This window comes from Capra hircus, chromosome 2, assembly GCF_001704415.2.
Source record: "Capra hircus breed San Clemente chromosome 2, ASM170441v1, whole genome shotgun sequence".
Classification (NCBI taxonomy): Eukaryota; Metazoa; Chordata; class Mammalia; order Artiodactyla; family Bovidae; genus Capra; species Capra hircus.
Genome location: NC_030809.1, coordinates 106,275,986 through 106,292,768, shown reverse-complemented (window position 1 = coordinate 106,292,768; position 16,783 = coordinate 106,275,986). Strand labels below are relative to the sequence as shown.

At 36.6% G+C, this 16,783-nt stretch overlaps 1 protein-coding gene across 1 annotated transcript in view; it reads left to right on the top strand.

Annotated features, from left to right (window-relative positions):
- The window catches only part of SCN9A (sodium voltage-gated channel alpha subunit 9), a 161,426-nt gene that overhangs the window by 65,229 nt on the left and 79,414 nt on the right, over positions 1-16,783 (top strand). The window contains exons 2-7 of the mRNA XM_018064047.1: positions 5,092-5,399; positions 11,161-11,279; positions 11,887-11,976; positions 12,545-12,673; positions 14,221-14,312; positions 15,294-15,503. Coding sequence (XP_017919536.1) covers positions 5,142-5,399; positions 11,161-11,279; positions 11,887-11,976; positions 12,545-12,673; positions 14,221-14,312; positions 15,294-15,503 — 898 coding nt within the window. The 5' untranslated portion in view covers positions 5,092-5,141. The remainder of the gene's footprint in view (positions 1-5,091; positions 5,400-11,160; positions 11,280-11,886; positions 11,977-12,544; positions 12,674-14,220; positions 14,313-15,293; positions 15,504-16,783) is intronic.

The window sequence follows — 16,783 nt, the reverse complement described above, 5'->3', positions numbered from 1 at the left end:
TTGAATGTAAGATGTACAAAAATACCAGCTCTTCAGCCATCTCTTCCCCCAGGAGACCAAGTATGTGTACACTTAACGTCAATCAGGACAAGTAACCCCTCCTTACCTTTATGATTTCTAGAAGTGTTGAGGAATCTCCTAAACCCAAATGGCAACTACACTTACCACCTTGTTTCTCAGAGAGAGGTAGTGCAGTTTCCAAAAGGCTACTAACTTCTGGAATCAAGTGATTTGTGACCACAGGTTTATAAATTGTACCAGGCTTGGCCTTCAAGTGCTAAAACTAAATTAGCTTCTCCTAAATTAATCTTACACCAAAAGATATTCTGTGTTTATACTGAGAGACTTATGCAGAGATTGGTGTTGAACGTGTGCATTTGTTTCCATTTTCTAAACCTCTTTTCTTGACTTAGGACAGTTTTCATGGATTTCATGATTCAGTTTTCTTAGAAATTGTTTATAATAGTTTTATGGAAGTGTAGCTTACCTATCATAAAAATCATCCTTTAAAGTGTAAATTCAGTGATTTATAGCATAGTTACAGAGTTGCACAATCATTGCATTATCTAATTTTAGAACTTTTTAAAATCTCTCTGAGAAACTTCATTCCTATTAACCATTAACCCATCACCATTAATGGTCGTTTTTCACTATTCCCTCCTGCTAGCCTCTGGCAACAGTAACCTTCTTTTTGTCTCTGAGGATGTAACTGTTCTGGACATTTCACAGGGATGGAACCATCCAGCCTTTTGTCTTTTGGATCTGGCTACATTCATGGGATTATCAGGGTTCATCTGTGTTGTAACATGTGTCCATATTTTACTAATTTTTATTTTCATGTAATATTCCATTATGTGGATACACTGCATTTTGTCAGTTGACAGACATTTGGATTGTTTCCACTATTTGGCTATTAAGAATAATGCTGCTAGGCACATTCATGTACCAGTTTTATGGCGACATGTTTTAAATTCTTTTGAGTACTTACCTAGTACTGAAATGATGAGTCATGATTCATTCTCTCATGAGTCACCCTGGCCTGCTTTTGAATGTGCACATTGAGATATTCCTTATCTTTCACTACTTTCTTAAAAAGAAAAGTCATCTCAGCTTCAGTTTCCATCAAAATAAATGTTTCTTCTTACTGGTTTGAATTTATAGAAACAATGGAGTAAGTGAATGCATGCATGCTAAGTCGCTTCAGTCACGTCCAACTCTTTGCGATCCTTTGGGCTGCATCCCACCAGGCTCCTCTGTCCATGGGATTCTCCAGGCAACTGGAGTGGGTTGCCATGCCCTCCTCCAGGGGATATTTCCAACCCAGGGACTGAACCCACATCTCTTACAACTCCTGCATTGGCAGGTGGGTTCTTTACCACCAGCACCCCTGAGAAGTCCAATGAAGTAAATAATCTTAGTCAAATACTTTAAAACCCAGAAAAGCCAGCAAACATGTAGTCATTAACTGTTTGGATTTTGTTCAAAAGCAATATTAGTAGCTGCTTGTGGCCAGCAGAATAGACTGACTTTGCTCTTTTCCATAATTATAAAATTCCATAATTCTGAATCCAGGTAGAGATATGTTCTTATTTCTAATTATGCCATTCATGGCTTTCAACATGTTCTTTCTCGTGAATGATTGCTATATATCTTCTATTTATAAGAGGGTTTTAGTTCTGCATATTTGGAGAGGATACTAAAAGAGTCCTGGAATTTGTCAGAAATGTTTGAAATTTTGTTCTTAAATCAGAGAATTCACTACTTCCTCTTACATATGGTACCCTCTCTCCTGATATCTTTGTTTCTACATTCAAGATATAAAAAAAGAATGTGAGTTAAACTAATTGTATTCTCCTTTACTATGGTCAAACCAGGTTTGCCTGTATGATTCGGCTCAATTGGTATTCCTTTTTAGAAGTTTCATAAACACAGAAGCTGTGTTTTCTCCTTACTCTCACAGCTCTATATATCTGATATAGAAACATGCCCAGGTTAACTATTTGGTAAAATTATTTTAAATGAATATGAGTTAGCAGAGTTAAAAAGAAATGTGATAAGACATTCCCATGGCACAACCCAGATTCAAGTGTGTGGTGGTTTAGTTGCTAAGTTGTGTCCAACTCTTGCGACCTAATGGACTGTAGCCTGCCAGGGAATCCCTGACTCAGGGATAGAGCCTGGGTCTCCTGCATTGCAGGCATATTCTTTACTGACTGAGCTGTGTGATAAAACATAAAAAGGTTATTTTTCAGAAAAGCTAAATTTGCTTTATAAGTTTTTACATAAATTTACATTGCAAAATGATTGTTTTTATGTTGTTTTTAAACTGGTTTTCCACCTTTAAAAAAATGCATAGATTTCTGATAAGGGCTTCCTTGGTGGCTCAGAGAATAAAGAATCTGCCTGCAATGCAGGAGACCCAGGCTTGATCTCTGGATCAGGAAGATCCCTGTAGAAGGGAATGGCAATCCACTCCGGTATTCTTGCCTGGAGAATTCCATGGCCTGTGGACACTTGTGGGCTATAGTCGTGGTGTTGCAAACAATTGGACACGACTGAGTGACTAACAATACTACTTACTGATAAGGGTTGTTATACTGTGCTCAAGGGGAAGAGTCATCCATTTTGCTCTAAACATAAATAGAGTTGATTTTGTTTAACATGGGAAGCGGAGAAATCTGGAAAAGAAAGAATAATTAGTTTCAGCTTCCTTTCACTTCTGAGGATGAGATGGCTGGATGGCATCACTGACTCGATGGATGCAACTCTGAGTGAACTCCGGGAGTTGGTGATGGACAGGGAGGCCTGGCGTGCTGCGATTCATGGGGTCGCAAAGAGTCGGACACGACTGAGCGACTGAACTGAACTTCACTTCTTTTTCTGAATCTATATAACCTGTGTTGTCACTATTGTGATTTGCTTAATTCTTACATTTCACAATGGAAAATAAAAGAGCAGATCTCATCCTCCCTTTGTATATCAAGATATCATTTAATGCACAATCTTTCAAGCTGTTCACAGTGGGTTGACATACTAGAAGTTGGTGTATCCCAACACTCAGGCAATCCTAATGCAGAAGGACTCATTTTTATTTCCCAGTGGAGGAGTTATGAAGTTACCTTGACTCAATGAAATAATGTGCCTATCATTTTAAAAATAAGAACTGTTAATTTTATGCTCTTTTATTTAGAACATTCCAAAATAATAATATATAATTTTAAAATTTTTCTTTCCTGCACTTTTTGTAATGTTTTGTATATACATGTAAGTCAGTTAAGGAAGTCATAACTTGAGTGCCTATCATAGTTTTGTTTTTTTTAACTTTAAAAATTGAATCTTTCCCAAAACATTTCCAAAATTCCTTTTATCTTCTTTGTTCTTCTAAAACATTTCCCTAAATCATTTTTAATTCAAAATGAAAAAAATGTTTTCTGATTTGTAAAAGGGCATGTATTTAGTGTGTGTGTGTGAGTGTGTGTGTGTGTGTGTGTGTGTGTGTGTGTGTGTTAGTTGCTCAGTCATGCCTGACTCTTTGGAACCCCATGGACTGTAGCCCGCCAGGCTCCGCTGTCCATGAAATTCTTCAGGCAAGAATAGTGGAGTGGGTTGCCATTCCCTTCTCCAGGGAATCTTCCTGACCTAGGGATTGAACCCAGTCTCCTACATTGTAGGCAGATTCTTTACCATCTGAGCTACCAGGGAAGCCCATGTATTTATTATAAGAAAACCTAAATGCATAAAACAGAGTAAAACAATCTTCCACCGCTTCACTTTATAGAAATGAGTTTCTTTACGAGAGAGGAGCAGAGACTGTGAGTATGTCAGACAGAGTAGGATCAGGTGATGCAGAAAGAGGAGAACTGGAAAACGGTGCTATCAGAAGTCCTATCACAAAGATTTTTAAACAAGGGAAGTTGAGTTGCACTAAGAGTAAGCACAGATGAAAAGAAAAGTGAATTAAGCATTTTTAATTAGGTTGTCACTAAGATCCGTGAAGTACTAAGTTCAAGTTCTTAAATAAAGTTCATTAGAGGGCATGGAAAATAAGTCATGTACATGGTTCAGTTCAGTTCAGTCGCTCAGTCGTGTCCGACTCTTCTCGACCCCATGAATCGCAGCACGCCAGGCCTCCCTGTCCCACCAACTCCCGGAATTCACTCAGACTTACATCCATTGAGTCAGTGATGCCATCCATCCATCTCATTCTCTGTCGTCCCCTTCTCCTCCTGCCCCCAATCCCTCCCAGCATCAGAGTCTTTTCCAATGAGTCAACTCTTCACATGAGGTGGCCAAAGTACTGGAGTTTCAGCTTTAGCATCATTCCTTCCAAAAAAATCCCAGGGCTGATCTCCTTCAGAATGGACTGGTTGGATCTCCTTGCAGTCCAAGGGACTCTCAAGAGTCTTCTCCAACACCACAGTTCAAAAGCATCAATTCTTCAGCACTCAGCCTTCTTCACAGTCCAACTCTCACATCCATACATGACCACAGGAAAAACCATAGCCTTGGCTAGATGGACCTTAGTCGGCAAAGTAATGTCTCCGCTTTTGAATATGCTGTCTAGGTTGTTCATAGCTTTCCTTCCAAGGAGTAAGCGTCTTTTAATTTCATGGCTGCAGTCACCATCTGCAGGGATTTTGGAGCCCCCCAAAATAAAGTCTGACACTGTTTCCACTGTTCCCCATCTATTTCCCATGAAGTGATGGGACCAGAGGCCATGATCTTCGTTTTCTGAATGTTGAGCTCTAAGCCAACTTTTTCACTCTCCTCTTTCACTTTCATCAAGAGGCTTTTTAGTTCCTCTTCACTTTCTGCCATAAGTCTGGTGTCATCTGCATATCTGAGGTGATTGATATTTCTCCTGCAGTCTTGATTCCAGCTTGTGTTTCTTCCAGCCCAGCATTACTCATGATGTACTCTGCATAGTCACTTAGTAAGCACCCATTCAACATGATGGTAATTATGTGAACACATTACTTATTGCAGTTGAAACTAGAATCTGTTTTTTATTATTACTATAATAATTATTATTATTTGCTAAGTGTCATCCTTGACTGGCAAACAGTTAAGGCTTTCTTTATTTCTCCTTAGGCCTCTTATGTAAGGAGTTGAAGGGGAAATAAAACATACAGGATGAGAAGATGGCAATGTTGCCTCCCCCGGGACCTCAGAGCTTTGTCTTCTTCACAAAACAGTCTCTTGCCCTCATTGAACAACGTATTGCTGAAGGAAAAGCAAAGGAACCCAAAGAAGAAAAGAAAGACGATGACGAAGAAGGGCCAAAGCCAAGCAGTGACTTGGAAGCCGGCAAACAGCTGCCCTTCATCTATGGGGACATTCCTCCGGGCATGGTGTCAGAGCCCCTGGAGGACTTGGACCCTTACTATGCAGACAAAAAAGTGAGTTTATTGTACCTGCAATGGTGCAGTCTCTCTTTACCTCTTTTGTACAAACAGATCCTGAGATTAAGAGGAATTTAGTGAAAAACTACCTCATGAAAACATGTTTAGTTAAAAATGCATATGTAGGATATTTCAGAATATGTACTTTTCTAATATTTCATCAAAACTGATTCTGTCACTGGGATACTCTTGATTTTTTTTAATAGTGTTCAGTATCATGTTCTGCCCTTTAGACATGACATAAGTGCATCCTCATAGAAACAAAATAACTGTCAATGTGAGAAGTAAGACCTGGGTATACATCCAGAATGCATTTGCATGGAGGTGTCAGCTGAATCCATGGGAATATATAAAATCACTTATCTAATTATAGGGTTTCGAGAGCCACTCATTTAGGGGGCTGGAGAGAAAGGAGAATCTAAGATGGTCAGAGAGGTAAGACATAAATCAGAAAATTTTCCACTATTCAAAAACCAAAAAAAGGAAAGAGAATATCTCATAAAATTACTCAGGAAGCTGAGGCTAGATAAAGACTATTGGAATGAACAAGGAGGATGAGTTGGTAACTCTTTTGCTAGCAGTTTATGTTGATGGAAGTCAAAGCAAGAGAGTGGTAACCCTACTCAAAACTCTGTAATGGCCTATATGGGAAAAGAATCTTGAAAAAAAGAGAGAGGATATATGTATAACTGATTCACTTTGCTGTATGCCTGAAACTAACCCAACATTGTAATTAACTCCGTTCATTTTTTTTTAAAAGCCAGATAGTGATGGACAGCAAGGAAAAGAGGAAGTATGAGAAATTTAAGAAATTTCCATCAGAAAATTGGTCACTGAAGGCAACAGGAAAATTGAAAACTTAGAAAGAAAATAATGAAACGTTGCAGTTATGGTTTTTTAGTATTTATTTTTGGCCGTGCTAGGCCTTTCTTGCTGTGCACAGGCTTTCTCTCGTTGTGGCGAGCAAGGGCTAGTCTATAGTTGCGGTGCGTGGGCTTCTCATTGCAGTGGCTTCTCTTGTTGGAGAGCCTGGGCTTCAGTAGTTGTGGCACACAGGCTTAGTTGTCCCATGGCATGTGGAATCTTCCAGACCAGGTATCAGACTCATGTTGCCTTGCATTGGTAGGCATATTCTCAACCACTCGACCACCAGAGAGGTCCCTTGAAAACCTTTTTTACATAGGGTATAAATAGCATGTTTAAAAGTGGAGAAAAATTATCCCCAGAGAGGAAAATACAGAGGGTTGAGTAAAGACAAGGGATAAACCACAAGTCGGCTTAAATTTGCATTAGAAAAGTGGAGAGAAGCCTTACTGTGTGAGCCTTGTAGGGCAAATAAGATGAATTTAAGGTATGTTGAAGTAAATGTAGGCACATCTGAGGAAATGCATGTTAAATACTGTCAATATTTTCCATACTTCAGGAGTGGAAGTTGTCCTTTGAGAGTCAGTCTTGGGAACAAGGAAATGGGAGAGTTTGAAACAACTGCTGTAAAGATAATTCTACCAAGAAAATGAGAAGGTTACTGTCCTTTTTGAGACAGTAGCAGATACAACCAAACTGAACTTGACAAAGAAGAGACAGTACAGGATAAAATCAGCAGGTTCCCTAACTTTCTCCCAACAATGCTTTGCTACACAGCACCTGCAGAATTACCATCAAGATGTCAAAAAAGGCAGGATAAAGTCCATTTAAAAGTTATTTTGATTTAAGATATAAATAAAAGGGCACATTTCTTGATAAGATAGCTAGCAGACAAAATAAGGAACAGTGCAATGTCTTGTGAAATAGAAAATGTGATGAACTTAATTTTGATAGTATAAACGCATCTACTTCAGGGAGAGTTGCTATGAGTAACAATGCATAATTTTTTGCCTCATATTAAAATCAGCATGTCAACAAACTGACAGCATGTCAAATAAGCAGAATACCTGAGAAGCCTTTGAGATAATGCCCAGCATGCTTATTCACCCATCAGTACTCCAACACAGAAGAAAAGAAAGCTAACATGTTTTCAGGGTCTCTGTGACAGGCACTGGATTTTTCATACAAATTAGCAACATATTCACCACAACCTGAAGAGATAGGAATTAATAAAGGATTCGAGGAAATTAATTAACTCATAAAACGTTACATAAACACTCATAAATTCCGTCCTAGATTTTTTTAGTTCAAGTTGATTTGACTCCCTACTGAGATGTTGTCCATCATCTCTTAATTTAGTTTTGTTTTTGTTGTATAGCAACTACTGTGCTAACAACTTTATAGAAATGAATGAAACGAGTGGATAAATAATGAAATAGGCAAAATTAAAAATACTTTCTCATTTTACTTATTGATATTACTTCATCCTGAAAAATGTCTGGCCCCTGCAATTCCCATTTCCAGAGGGGACCTGGATGTAATTTAACCAGCCTCCCTTAAGGAGGAAAAAGTCTTTCTGGAGTAAATCCCAGTTCAGAGACATAAACTAATATTGGGTTAAAGTGACTTGGAAGGTAAGAAGAAAATATTTGCATTTGGGGGATGAAAAATGGAATTATTTTAGCTCTGGGATAGGCTAATATAATAGAGAATATTTGGGGTAGGACTCCAATCCCTCGCTTTGGCCCCAGCTCCTTTCAGATGTGACACCAACTATATTAAAAGCCCAACGCACATCTGCATCAGAATATAATACTTAGGTAGAGCTAAGTCAGAATAGGTAATCTATTTTTCATGGCCCTTTCTTAACAGATAAATAAATACCCAAAGGGATTATTGAGTCTTCTTATTTTTATCTTTTGGTTTGGAGCTTTAAATGATCAACTTTCTGTGCTGTGTCCTAGCTCCTCAGTCATTCTTGGTTAAAATAGTTTGGAGTTGCCCTTGCAACTTCAGGGTTGACTTTCACGTGGATTGAATCTTTAATATTTCAGGTTATTCACACTAATAGACGAGAACTTTATTTCTGCTACACTATAATCATTGCTTGGATTAAAAATCTTAATGACTCCTGATTTGACTTAGGTTCAGATTTTAACTTATGCTTGAGTGTAATGATCAATGCTTTGTTTAAAAAAAAAAAAGAGAACATTTAATAAATTAATGTAGAAGTATGCAGAGGTTAGGACTTCATTTTCATATATGATGAAGATATTAAGTGGCTTCCCAGGTGGCCCTAGTGGTAAAGAACTCACCTGCCAATACAGGAGACATAAGAGATGCGGGTTTGATTCCTGGAGTGAGAAGATTCCCTGGAGGAGGGCATGGCAACCCACTCCCGTATTCTTGCCTGGAGAATCCTACGGACAGAGGAGCCTGGTGAGCTGCAGTATATAGGGTCACATAGAGTCAGACACAACTGAAGTGACTTAGCATGCATACATGTTCCCAACATTTACCAAGAATTTACAATGTACCAGAACTTAAAAGCTTCACAGGCACTGAGTGCTAGCCCTCAAGTTGTGAAATGGTTGATCAAGTATTTAGAATACTATCTGTCCAACTCCAAAGCTTATACTCGTTAAGTTCATAATTCTCTAATTTTATGTTCAATAAATTATTAAATAAGTGAGCCATTTTAAAATAATTTATTCAGACATTGACATCTGTGCATTTGCTAGCAGGAATTTAAGAGTTTCTAGAGATACTCATTCTGCTACTCAAAATTTCATATTTGTTTTCCCATCTGTAATTAACTAGTGGCTGTGTATAAATCCAGACAATCCTAAAGAAGTTTTTAATGTAAATGAAAATTGGGAATTTGAATTTAAAAATAGTAAGCCAAGTCTTTTTTTTTTTTTTTAATTTCAAGTACAAGTTAACTTGATCTTGCCAAGTTGAGGCGGTAATATTTTCATGTTAGCTCAGATGACTTCTGTTTCATGAAGCCTCCCTAATTATTCCAATAGACATAAGCCCCTGCTCCCTCTTTACGCTCATGCTCTGCCATTTGGATTTCTCTGTATGATACCTGTCATGTCATGCCTTGTATTAGAGTTGTGCTGTCTGCTTAATCACTCAGTCGTGTCTGACTCTTTGTGACCCCATGGACTATAGCCTGCCAGGCTTCTCTGTCCCTGGGGATTCTCTAGGCAAGAATACTGGATGGGCTGCCATGCCCTGCTCCAGGGAATCTTCCCAACCTAGGGATCGAACCCAGGTCTCCCGTGTTGCAAGTGGATTCTTTACTTTCTGAGCCACCAAGGAAGCTCTGTATTAGAGTTACTGTGCTCTTAATCACTTTTCTCTGAAACCTCTTGAATGCAAAATTCATGCCTCACTTATGTTATCAGTATCTCTTACGCCATAGTTGCTCCCAGGTGGCACTAGTGGTTAAAAAAAAAAAAGCTTGTCTATCAATGCAGGAGAGACTGAAGAGACACTGGTTTGATCCCTGGGTCAAGAAGATCCCCTGGAGGAGGGCATGGCAACCCACTTGAGTATTCTTGCTTGGAAAATCCCATGGACAGAGAAACCTGGCAGGCTACAATCTAAAGGGCCGCAAAGAGTTGACAAAAGTGAAGCGACTTAGCACACACTCACGTTCACTAGACAATTGTAGAAAATATTAGATGAATGAATTTTAAGAAGCACGGTATATTGAGATTTAAGAAAACAATAATTGTACTCAAACATGAGGTATTAATTTTAAAACTAATTTTCAATATAAAAGTGAACTTTATGCTCAATTATCTTTTAACATAACTGATATAGTAAAAGAGACCAGGAGTATAAAAAATTAACCTGAGATAGTTCTCGTTTGTTTTCTCAGGAACACTGCCACATACAAAAGCAAGATTACCCAAAGTTATATCTCTAAAATTTGGTGGAAAATATTTATTACATATGTTTACCACTCATAAACATATGTAAAACTCATAATCAACATCAAAAAGACCAAAAATCAGTGTCTTCCGTTAATAGATAGCACGAGGAATTTGCTTGCCAGCCACAGATAAGTAAGAGCAGGCTTTGAACTTAAGTCTTTCTGGTTTCCAAGTCAATTCCTTACATTGTTTTAATGTTTTCTTGTTATTGCTGTTTATTTGTTTGGCTTTTAACTTTTTCAACTAAATACCAAAGCCATGGAAAATGTAACTCATTATTCAGTGGTTACATATTTTTTAAATGGTTCTATTTACATTTCAAAAAATTACCATGGGTAGTAGCAAGCAAGTTCTTTAATTTGTGTTATTTTAGCTGTTATTAGTATTATATGTAAAATAGGAAAATCAAATTGAGTAATGGGTTTCCTTCAACTCTAATGTTCCTTAAATTCATGAAAATATTTTGAAAACTCATATTTTAGAACATTTGCTACTGACCCTGACAATAGCCAGGAAGTATTACAGTTCTCAAAGCAACATGACAAAAATCAGGGATAGCTGGTTGCTATTTGGTTTGTATAAAATGCAATGTAATGATATAAGGAAGTTGTATTTAAAATAATTCCAGTGGCCACAAGTTATTGTTACTGATTTGAATGTTAAGGGATATGAAAAAGAGAACACTGCATTTTGAAAGCTGTAAATAATACATACCCATAAATGGCTCACTTCTTACTTTATCGAAGAAATGGACAATGGACTTGAAGTTCATTGGCTAACATGACGTGAATGTCTCCATCAATGACTTTGGAACCACACTGCCTGAGTCTGATGGCAGAGTTTCTTTAATATGACTCTACCACATGCAGAGGTAAACTGCAGATATTAATGTGCTAGATTGAAATTTTGGAATTTCAATTCATACTGTTTTCTTTTTGCTCCTGCAGACGTTCATAGTGTTGAACAAAGGGAAAGCAATCTTCCGTTTCAATGCCACACCTGCTTTGTACATGCTCTCTCCTTTCAGTCCTCTCAGAAGAATATCTATTAAGATTTTAGTACATGCATATCCTTTTTAAAATGCTTACTTACAGTGGTTCTTTAAAATGTAGTTTTTGGCTATTTTATTTAAATACAGAGTTTCATTTCTTTTCTACCTGAAAAGACTCAGGTTTATCAATCTCAATATAATTTGGTGTAGATCTCTGAATAGATTGGGAGTATGACAATTTTGGGCTTCCCAGGTGGTGTTAGTGGTAAAGAACTCACCAGCTAATGCAAGAGACATGAGAGATGCAGGTTTGATCCCTGGGTCAGGAAGATCCCCTGGAGGAGGGCATGGCAACCCACTCCAATATTCTTGCCTGGAGAACCCCATGGACAGAGGAGCCTGGTGAGCTACAGCCCATAGGGTTGCAAAGAGTTGGACACGACTGGAGTGACTTAGCATGCATGCATGCATTATATCATCATCATCATGGCAATTTTAGTATTTTAGGATAAATTGCTTTTATCCATTACTCTTTTGTTCAGAGAGGTTTTTTTTTTTTAAGTCTATAGACTCTTTTAGAATTATTTTCTAAGGAAAAATTGTCAGCATTTCAACAAATGTCGTTATCAGATATTCAAAGTTACCATGTGTTGTTTGATCATATTCCTTGATTCTAAGCTACTGCATTCAGCATGCTTATCATGTGCACTATTTTGACGAACTGCATATTTATGACCATGAGTAATCCTCCAGACTGGACCAAGAATGTAGAGTAAGTGGGTATAAGTACATTTTAATATAGTCTTAGTATGGTTGTTGTCATCCTTCCTTTTTCATACCAGGAAGTTATTGCATGTATAAAAATTGTGGTGATTATCTTCCCATGGTCTATAGTTACTTTACTTTACTTTCAATTAGGTTTTTCCCCTTTACAGTATTAACCTGCTAACATTAGAAAAGAATAATACATGTTACAGTCTTTTCTAGAAAAAAAGATCTTACCAGATACCCTGCCTATTCTTAGACATGTCATGTATCTCTTGTCCTTGGATGTATTTCAGATAGGAACAATACAGGAATTTTCTAGGCAGATCTCATACCTGTGTTCTTAGTAAACTTAAAATACCTCTACTTTCTGGGAGCGTTTCTGACATATATTTCAAGATTTTCTGGAAAGATATTAGTTGTAATTTATTCTAATAGAGTGGGCCCCTTAATCATCAGCCATACTCTAATCAGTATCTTCCTTTGGTTGATCTGAGAAAAATAATTATAAAGGCTTACCTGGTACCATATTCTTTTCACAATGGATTAATATCACAATGGACTCTTTTACCTAGGTACACTTTTACTGGAATATATACTTTTGAGTCACTTGTGAAAATCCTTGCAAGAGGATTCTGTGTAGGAGAATTCACTTTTCTTCGTGACCCATGGAACTGGCTTGATTTCATAGTCATTGTCTTTGCGTAAGTATTTATTTTTTGAAACTCCAAACTCATGAAAATCTCAGACAGCACAGTATCCCAGAGAGAAGGAACTTTGGGATCAGACTTTTCCTGCATATAATAGTGTGATTTAAAAGATACTACATGGAAACTAGTCATCAAAAAATGGTAGTAATTTTTCAGAAAGAGCATTTCCCACTCAAACATGTATTTATGATATCGTTATAATAGAGGATCTTCCTCTGTGCTCAGCATGTGGATGGATAGCATATGTGGCGCCAGTTAGAGTCACACTTTTCCCAAGTTCCTATTTAATATCTGGTAAAACTGATGAGAGAAACAGAAAACTCAGGCATTTATTATTAGCATGGTGCTCTTTCTATTAATGTATATCATCAAGAACTAATAAAATATAGAAGCAAATCTTTTCATAAGGACTGTCAATGCATACTAAACCTAACATTAATGCATTGTATATATATTACATAGGCATCCACAGTTTATTTTCATGGGGAAAATATCACATTAAGATATAATTTTAGCTTATTTATATTGCTGCTCTTTTCCTAAATATATTTGTCAGAAGATTTCTTTAGTTTTAAAATCTCAAACCTAAATGCAATATTTTCTCTCTGTCATTTTGAATTGTAAAAGTAATACATGTTCATTGGAGGGATTTAGACAATACGTTGGAGAAGGAAATGGCAACCCACTCCAGTATTCTTGCCTTGAGAATCCCAGGGACAGGGGAGCCTGGTGGGCTGCCGTCTATGGGGTCGCACAGAGTCAGACACGACTGAAGCAACTTAGCAGCAGCAGCGGCAGACAATACGAAAGGGTCTTGAGATTTCTAGTCTCCAATTCTGTACACCTGCCCCACCTCTTTGTCCTTCATCCATGACTACTGTAGGTCCACCCACCCACCTGCTAAGATAACACTGTGTCAAAGAAGGCTGCATCTTCTCAGGGGTCTCCTTTTTTTCCTAAGTATAAATTACATGCCATAAACTTCATCTTTTTTAAAGTATAAAATTCGGTGTTTTATAGTGTGTTCATAAAGTTATGCAACAATCACCACCCTCTGACTCCAGAATATTTTCATTATCCCAGAGAGCAGTCACTTTCCTTCCCTTCTTCCCCCAAGTCCCTGGAAAACACTCATCTATCTTCTGTCATTGGATTTGCCTAATGTAGACATTTCACATGAGTGGAATTTTAAAATATGTGGCCTTTTGTGGCTGGTTTCTTTTAATTAGCATACAGTTGTCAAGATTTGCTGATGGTGTTTTATAGAACATTATTGATATTACCATAATATTGAAGTCTAGTCATTGAAGCATTTCATCATTTATTTTGGCATGTAAGTGTATGAGGCCATTTTAATATTTGCATTTTGCTCACATCAAATGACTCAAATCAAATTAAATTAGTAATGATAGAAGCAAAAGATTTGTAGAGCTATAAATTTAAATAAGAAGTTCCAAGCGTAGGAACCACCTTGACTAAAGGCACAGGTAAGTATCATAGACTCTGTCTAAATTCTGAATAACTCTGATTTAATTCTGCAGGTATTTAACAGAATTTGTAAACCTAGGCAATGTTTCAGCTCTTCGAACTTTCAGAGTGTTGAGAGCTTTGAAAACTATTTCTGTAATTCCAGGTAAGAAGTAACTGGTGTGAAGCATTAGGTCACTCATAACTCCAACTATTTGGGAGTTGTTCTTTGCTTGTGTGTGTGTGTGTGTGTGTGTGTGTGTGTTGTCACCGTGTTTGTGTATAAACTCCCCTATTTCAGATATGTGACAGAGTTTGTGGACCTGGGCAATGTCTCAGCGTTGAGAACATTCAGAGTTCTCCGAGCTTTGAAAACAATTTCAGTCATTCCAGGTGAGAGTGGGGTTAAACACCAGGGCTGACTTTGATCTTTTGAAGGAAAAAACAATAAAAACTGAATCTTACATAATTTTAATTAAATTTGATCTCATGTTTTTCATAATTGTTATGAAAAGTCAGCCTTTGAGTTTAATTAATTGCATGAGTCTTAGAGGATGAAGATGGCCATTTGGTTCACATCTCAACTTGAAATTTTTCCTCCTGTTTAACAGTTTATTTTCCATTTTGCTTATCCAGGAATAAAAATTTCAATTTCTTTTACTGCTTTTCTTAGAGTGAAGAAAAGAGATATAAAAATGTTAGCATGGGGAGGATTGCATGACACAATGCTTTTTTCTTTCCTCAACAAACCATTTCTTTACTGAAACTGTTGCCACTGTATCCTGTAATTCAGCCTCTGTTTTGGTCATTATAAAGAGATGGTTTGTCTGACAGACATTTACTGAACTGACACAAGTTATTTTTTCAAGTGAGTGTGGCTATGATTCGAGCAACCAAATTATTCATTTTGACTGGCTATTCTCTGGAAATACTTTAAAGTTTTTAGTCACTTGCTGCAATATACAGAAACAAAATATATAAAACAGCAGATCCCCCCTTTTGAGCTGGTAGACTTTTTTTGAACTAGGTTATTTAAGATCATTGATTTGATAAAGTGCATGCATTTCTAGGAAAGCTTGTATTTTGCTTTTGGTTTTTATGTAGAAACTTTATTTCATTTTGAACGCCTTTTCTTCTCTGTATTCAGGCCTGAAGACCATCGTGGGGGCCCTTATCCAGTCTGTGAAAAAGCTCTCAGATGTCATGATCCTGACTGTGTTCTGTCTGAGCGTGTTTGCCCTGATTGGGCTGCAGCTTTTTATGGGCAACCTGAAGCATAAATGTGTGCAGACTTCACTTGCAAATAATGAAACAATAGAAGACATATTGAATACCCTCGATGAAGAAGAATATGCAAGTAAGAATACCTCTGTAGTTGCTAATAGGTTGAAATAAGGCTGAGAGCATTGTTCTCTTTTGGCAATGAAATGTTGCTTTCATTTTAATTATTTCAAAGCCACTCAAATATACAGAAAGTTGCAACAGTGTGAATTTTTATCATGTTGTATTTTCATAAATTTCCCTGGATCTAAGCTTTCTAGCAGTTCTAATATTGAGAACTTGGGATAGTTCCATAATTCTCAATTTCTATAAGATAAAAAAGAATAAGTTTGGCTGTAGAGAAATAAATTTAGCTATAAATTAATGATATTGACCATTAGATTTCATCATGAACTATATATTTATATACTATAGTTTTATTGTATAGTTTATGCTTACTTTTTTATAGTATGATTTATTATATAATAATACAATTATATTTTTATACTTGTATTATTCTTATAACATTATTAATCATGGTACAATGTCAATTATCACATATTAAAATATTTGTCTCAATATATTTCTAAAGATTTGTATAAGCAGAGAAATTTATTCAGCTTTATCCTATTATATTAAGCTCTATCCTCCTATTGTAACCAATGATATGTTTCACAGAGCTTTCTAATGGCTCCCCTCAATCTAGCTGATAGACCATTGAAGTTTAATTCCTCAGAACTTGTTCTGTAGGTATCATTTCAGACGATAGGTATACACAGTCTCAGAAGTCTACTTAATTCACAAATATATTTTTGAGTATCTTACAGAAAGCATAAATTGCATGTTTCCTAACAGTTATCTCCTACCACAGTTTCTTTCACCAAAGCTGATTAGTGTGAGTGATAATGAGGTCTGACAAGATTGTACTTTCTGTCTAACACCTGTGTGTATGATGTTACCCAAAGAACCCATGAAAGTTAATAGATAATTGAATCCAGAGGTAAAATGGATATATAAGTGCCTTAGATAGAAGGGAATCAGGGAGTAAAGGTCAGGAGTTAATTCTCCTTAAATAATAAAGAGTCATATGCATCTTTTTTTTTTAATTCAGTGTGTTTTTCCTACTCACTGAGAAATATAAAGGCAAATAAAATCTAGCTAATATAGGAAAAACCTGTAAGTAAAGGAAACTAAAAAAAAGGAACCTAAAACAAGAAAACTGAAGATTTTCAAAGTAGAATTTTAATGTATTTGTTTTACTAACAGTATTTGATAAGGAATTTAGCAAATTTTCCTTTCCTTTTTTAATTTATTTTTTTAGCTTCTGATTTTATTAATATGATCCTAAATTTTATATATTTCCCAAAGACTTTATTT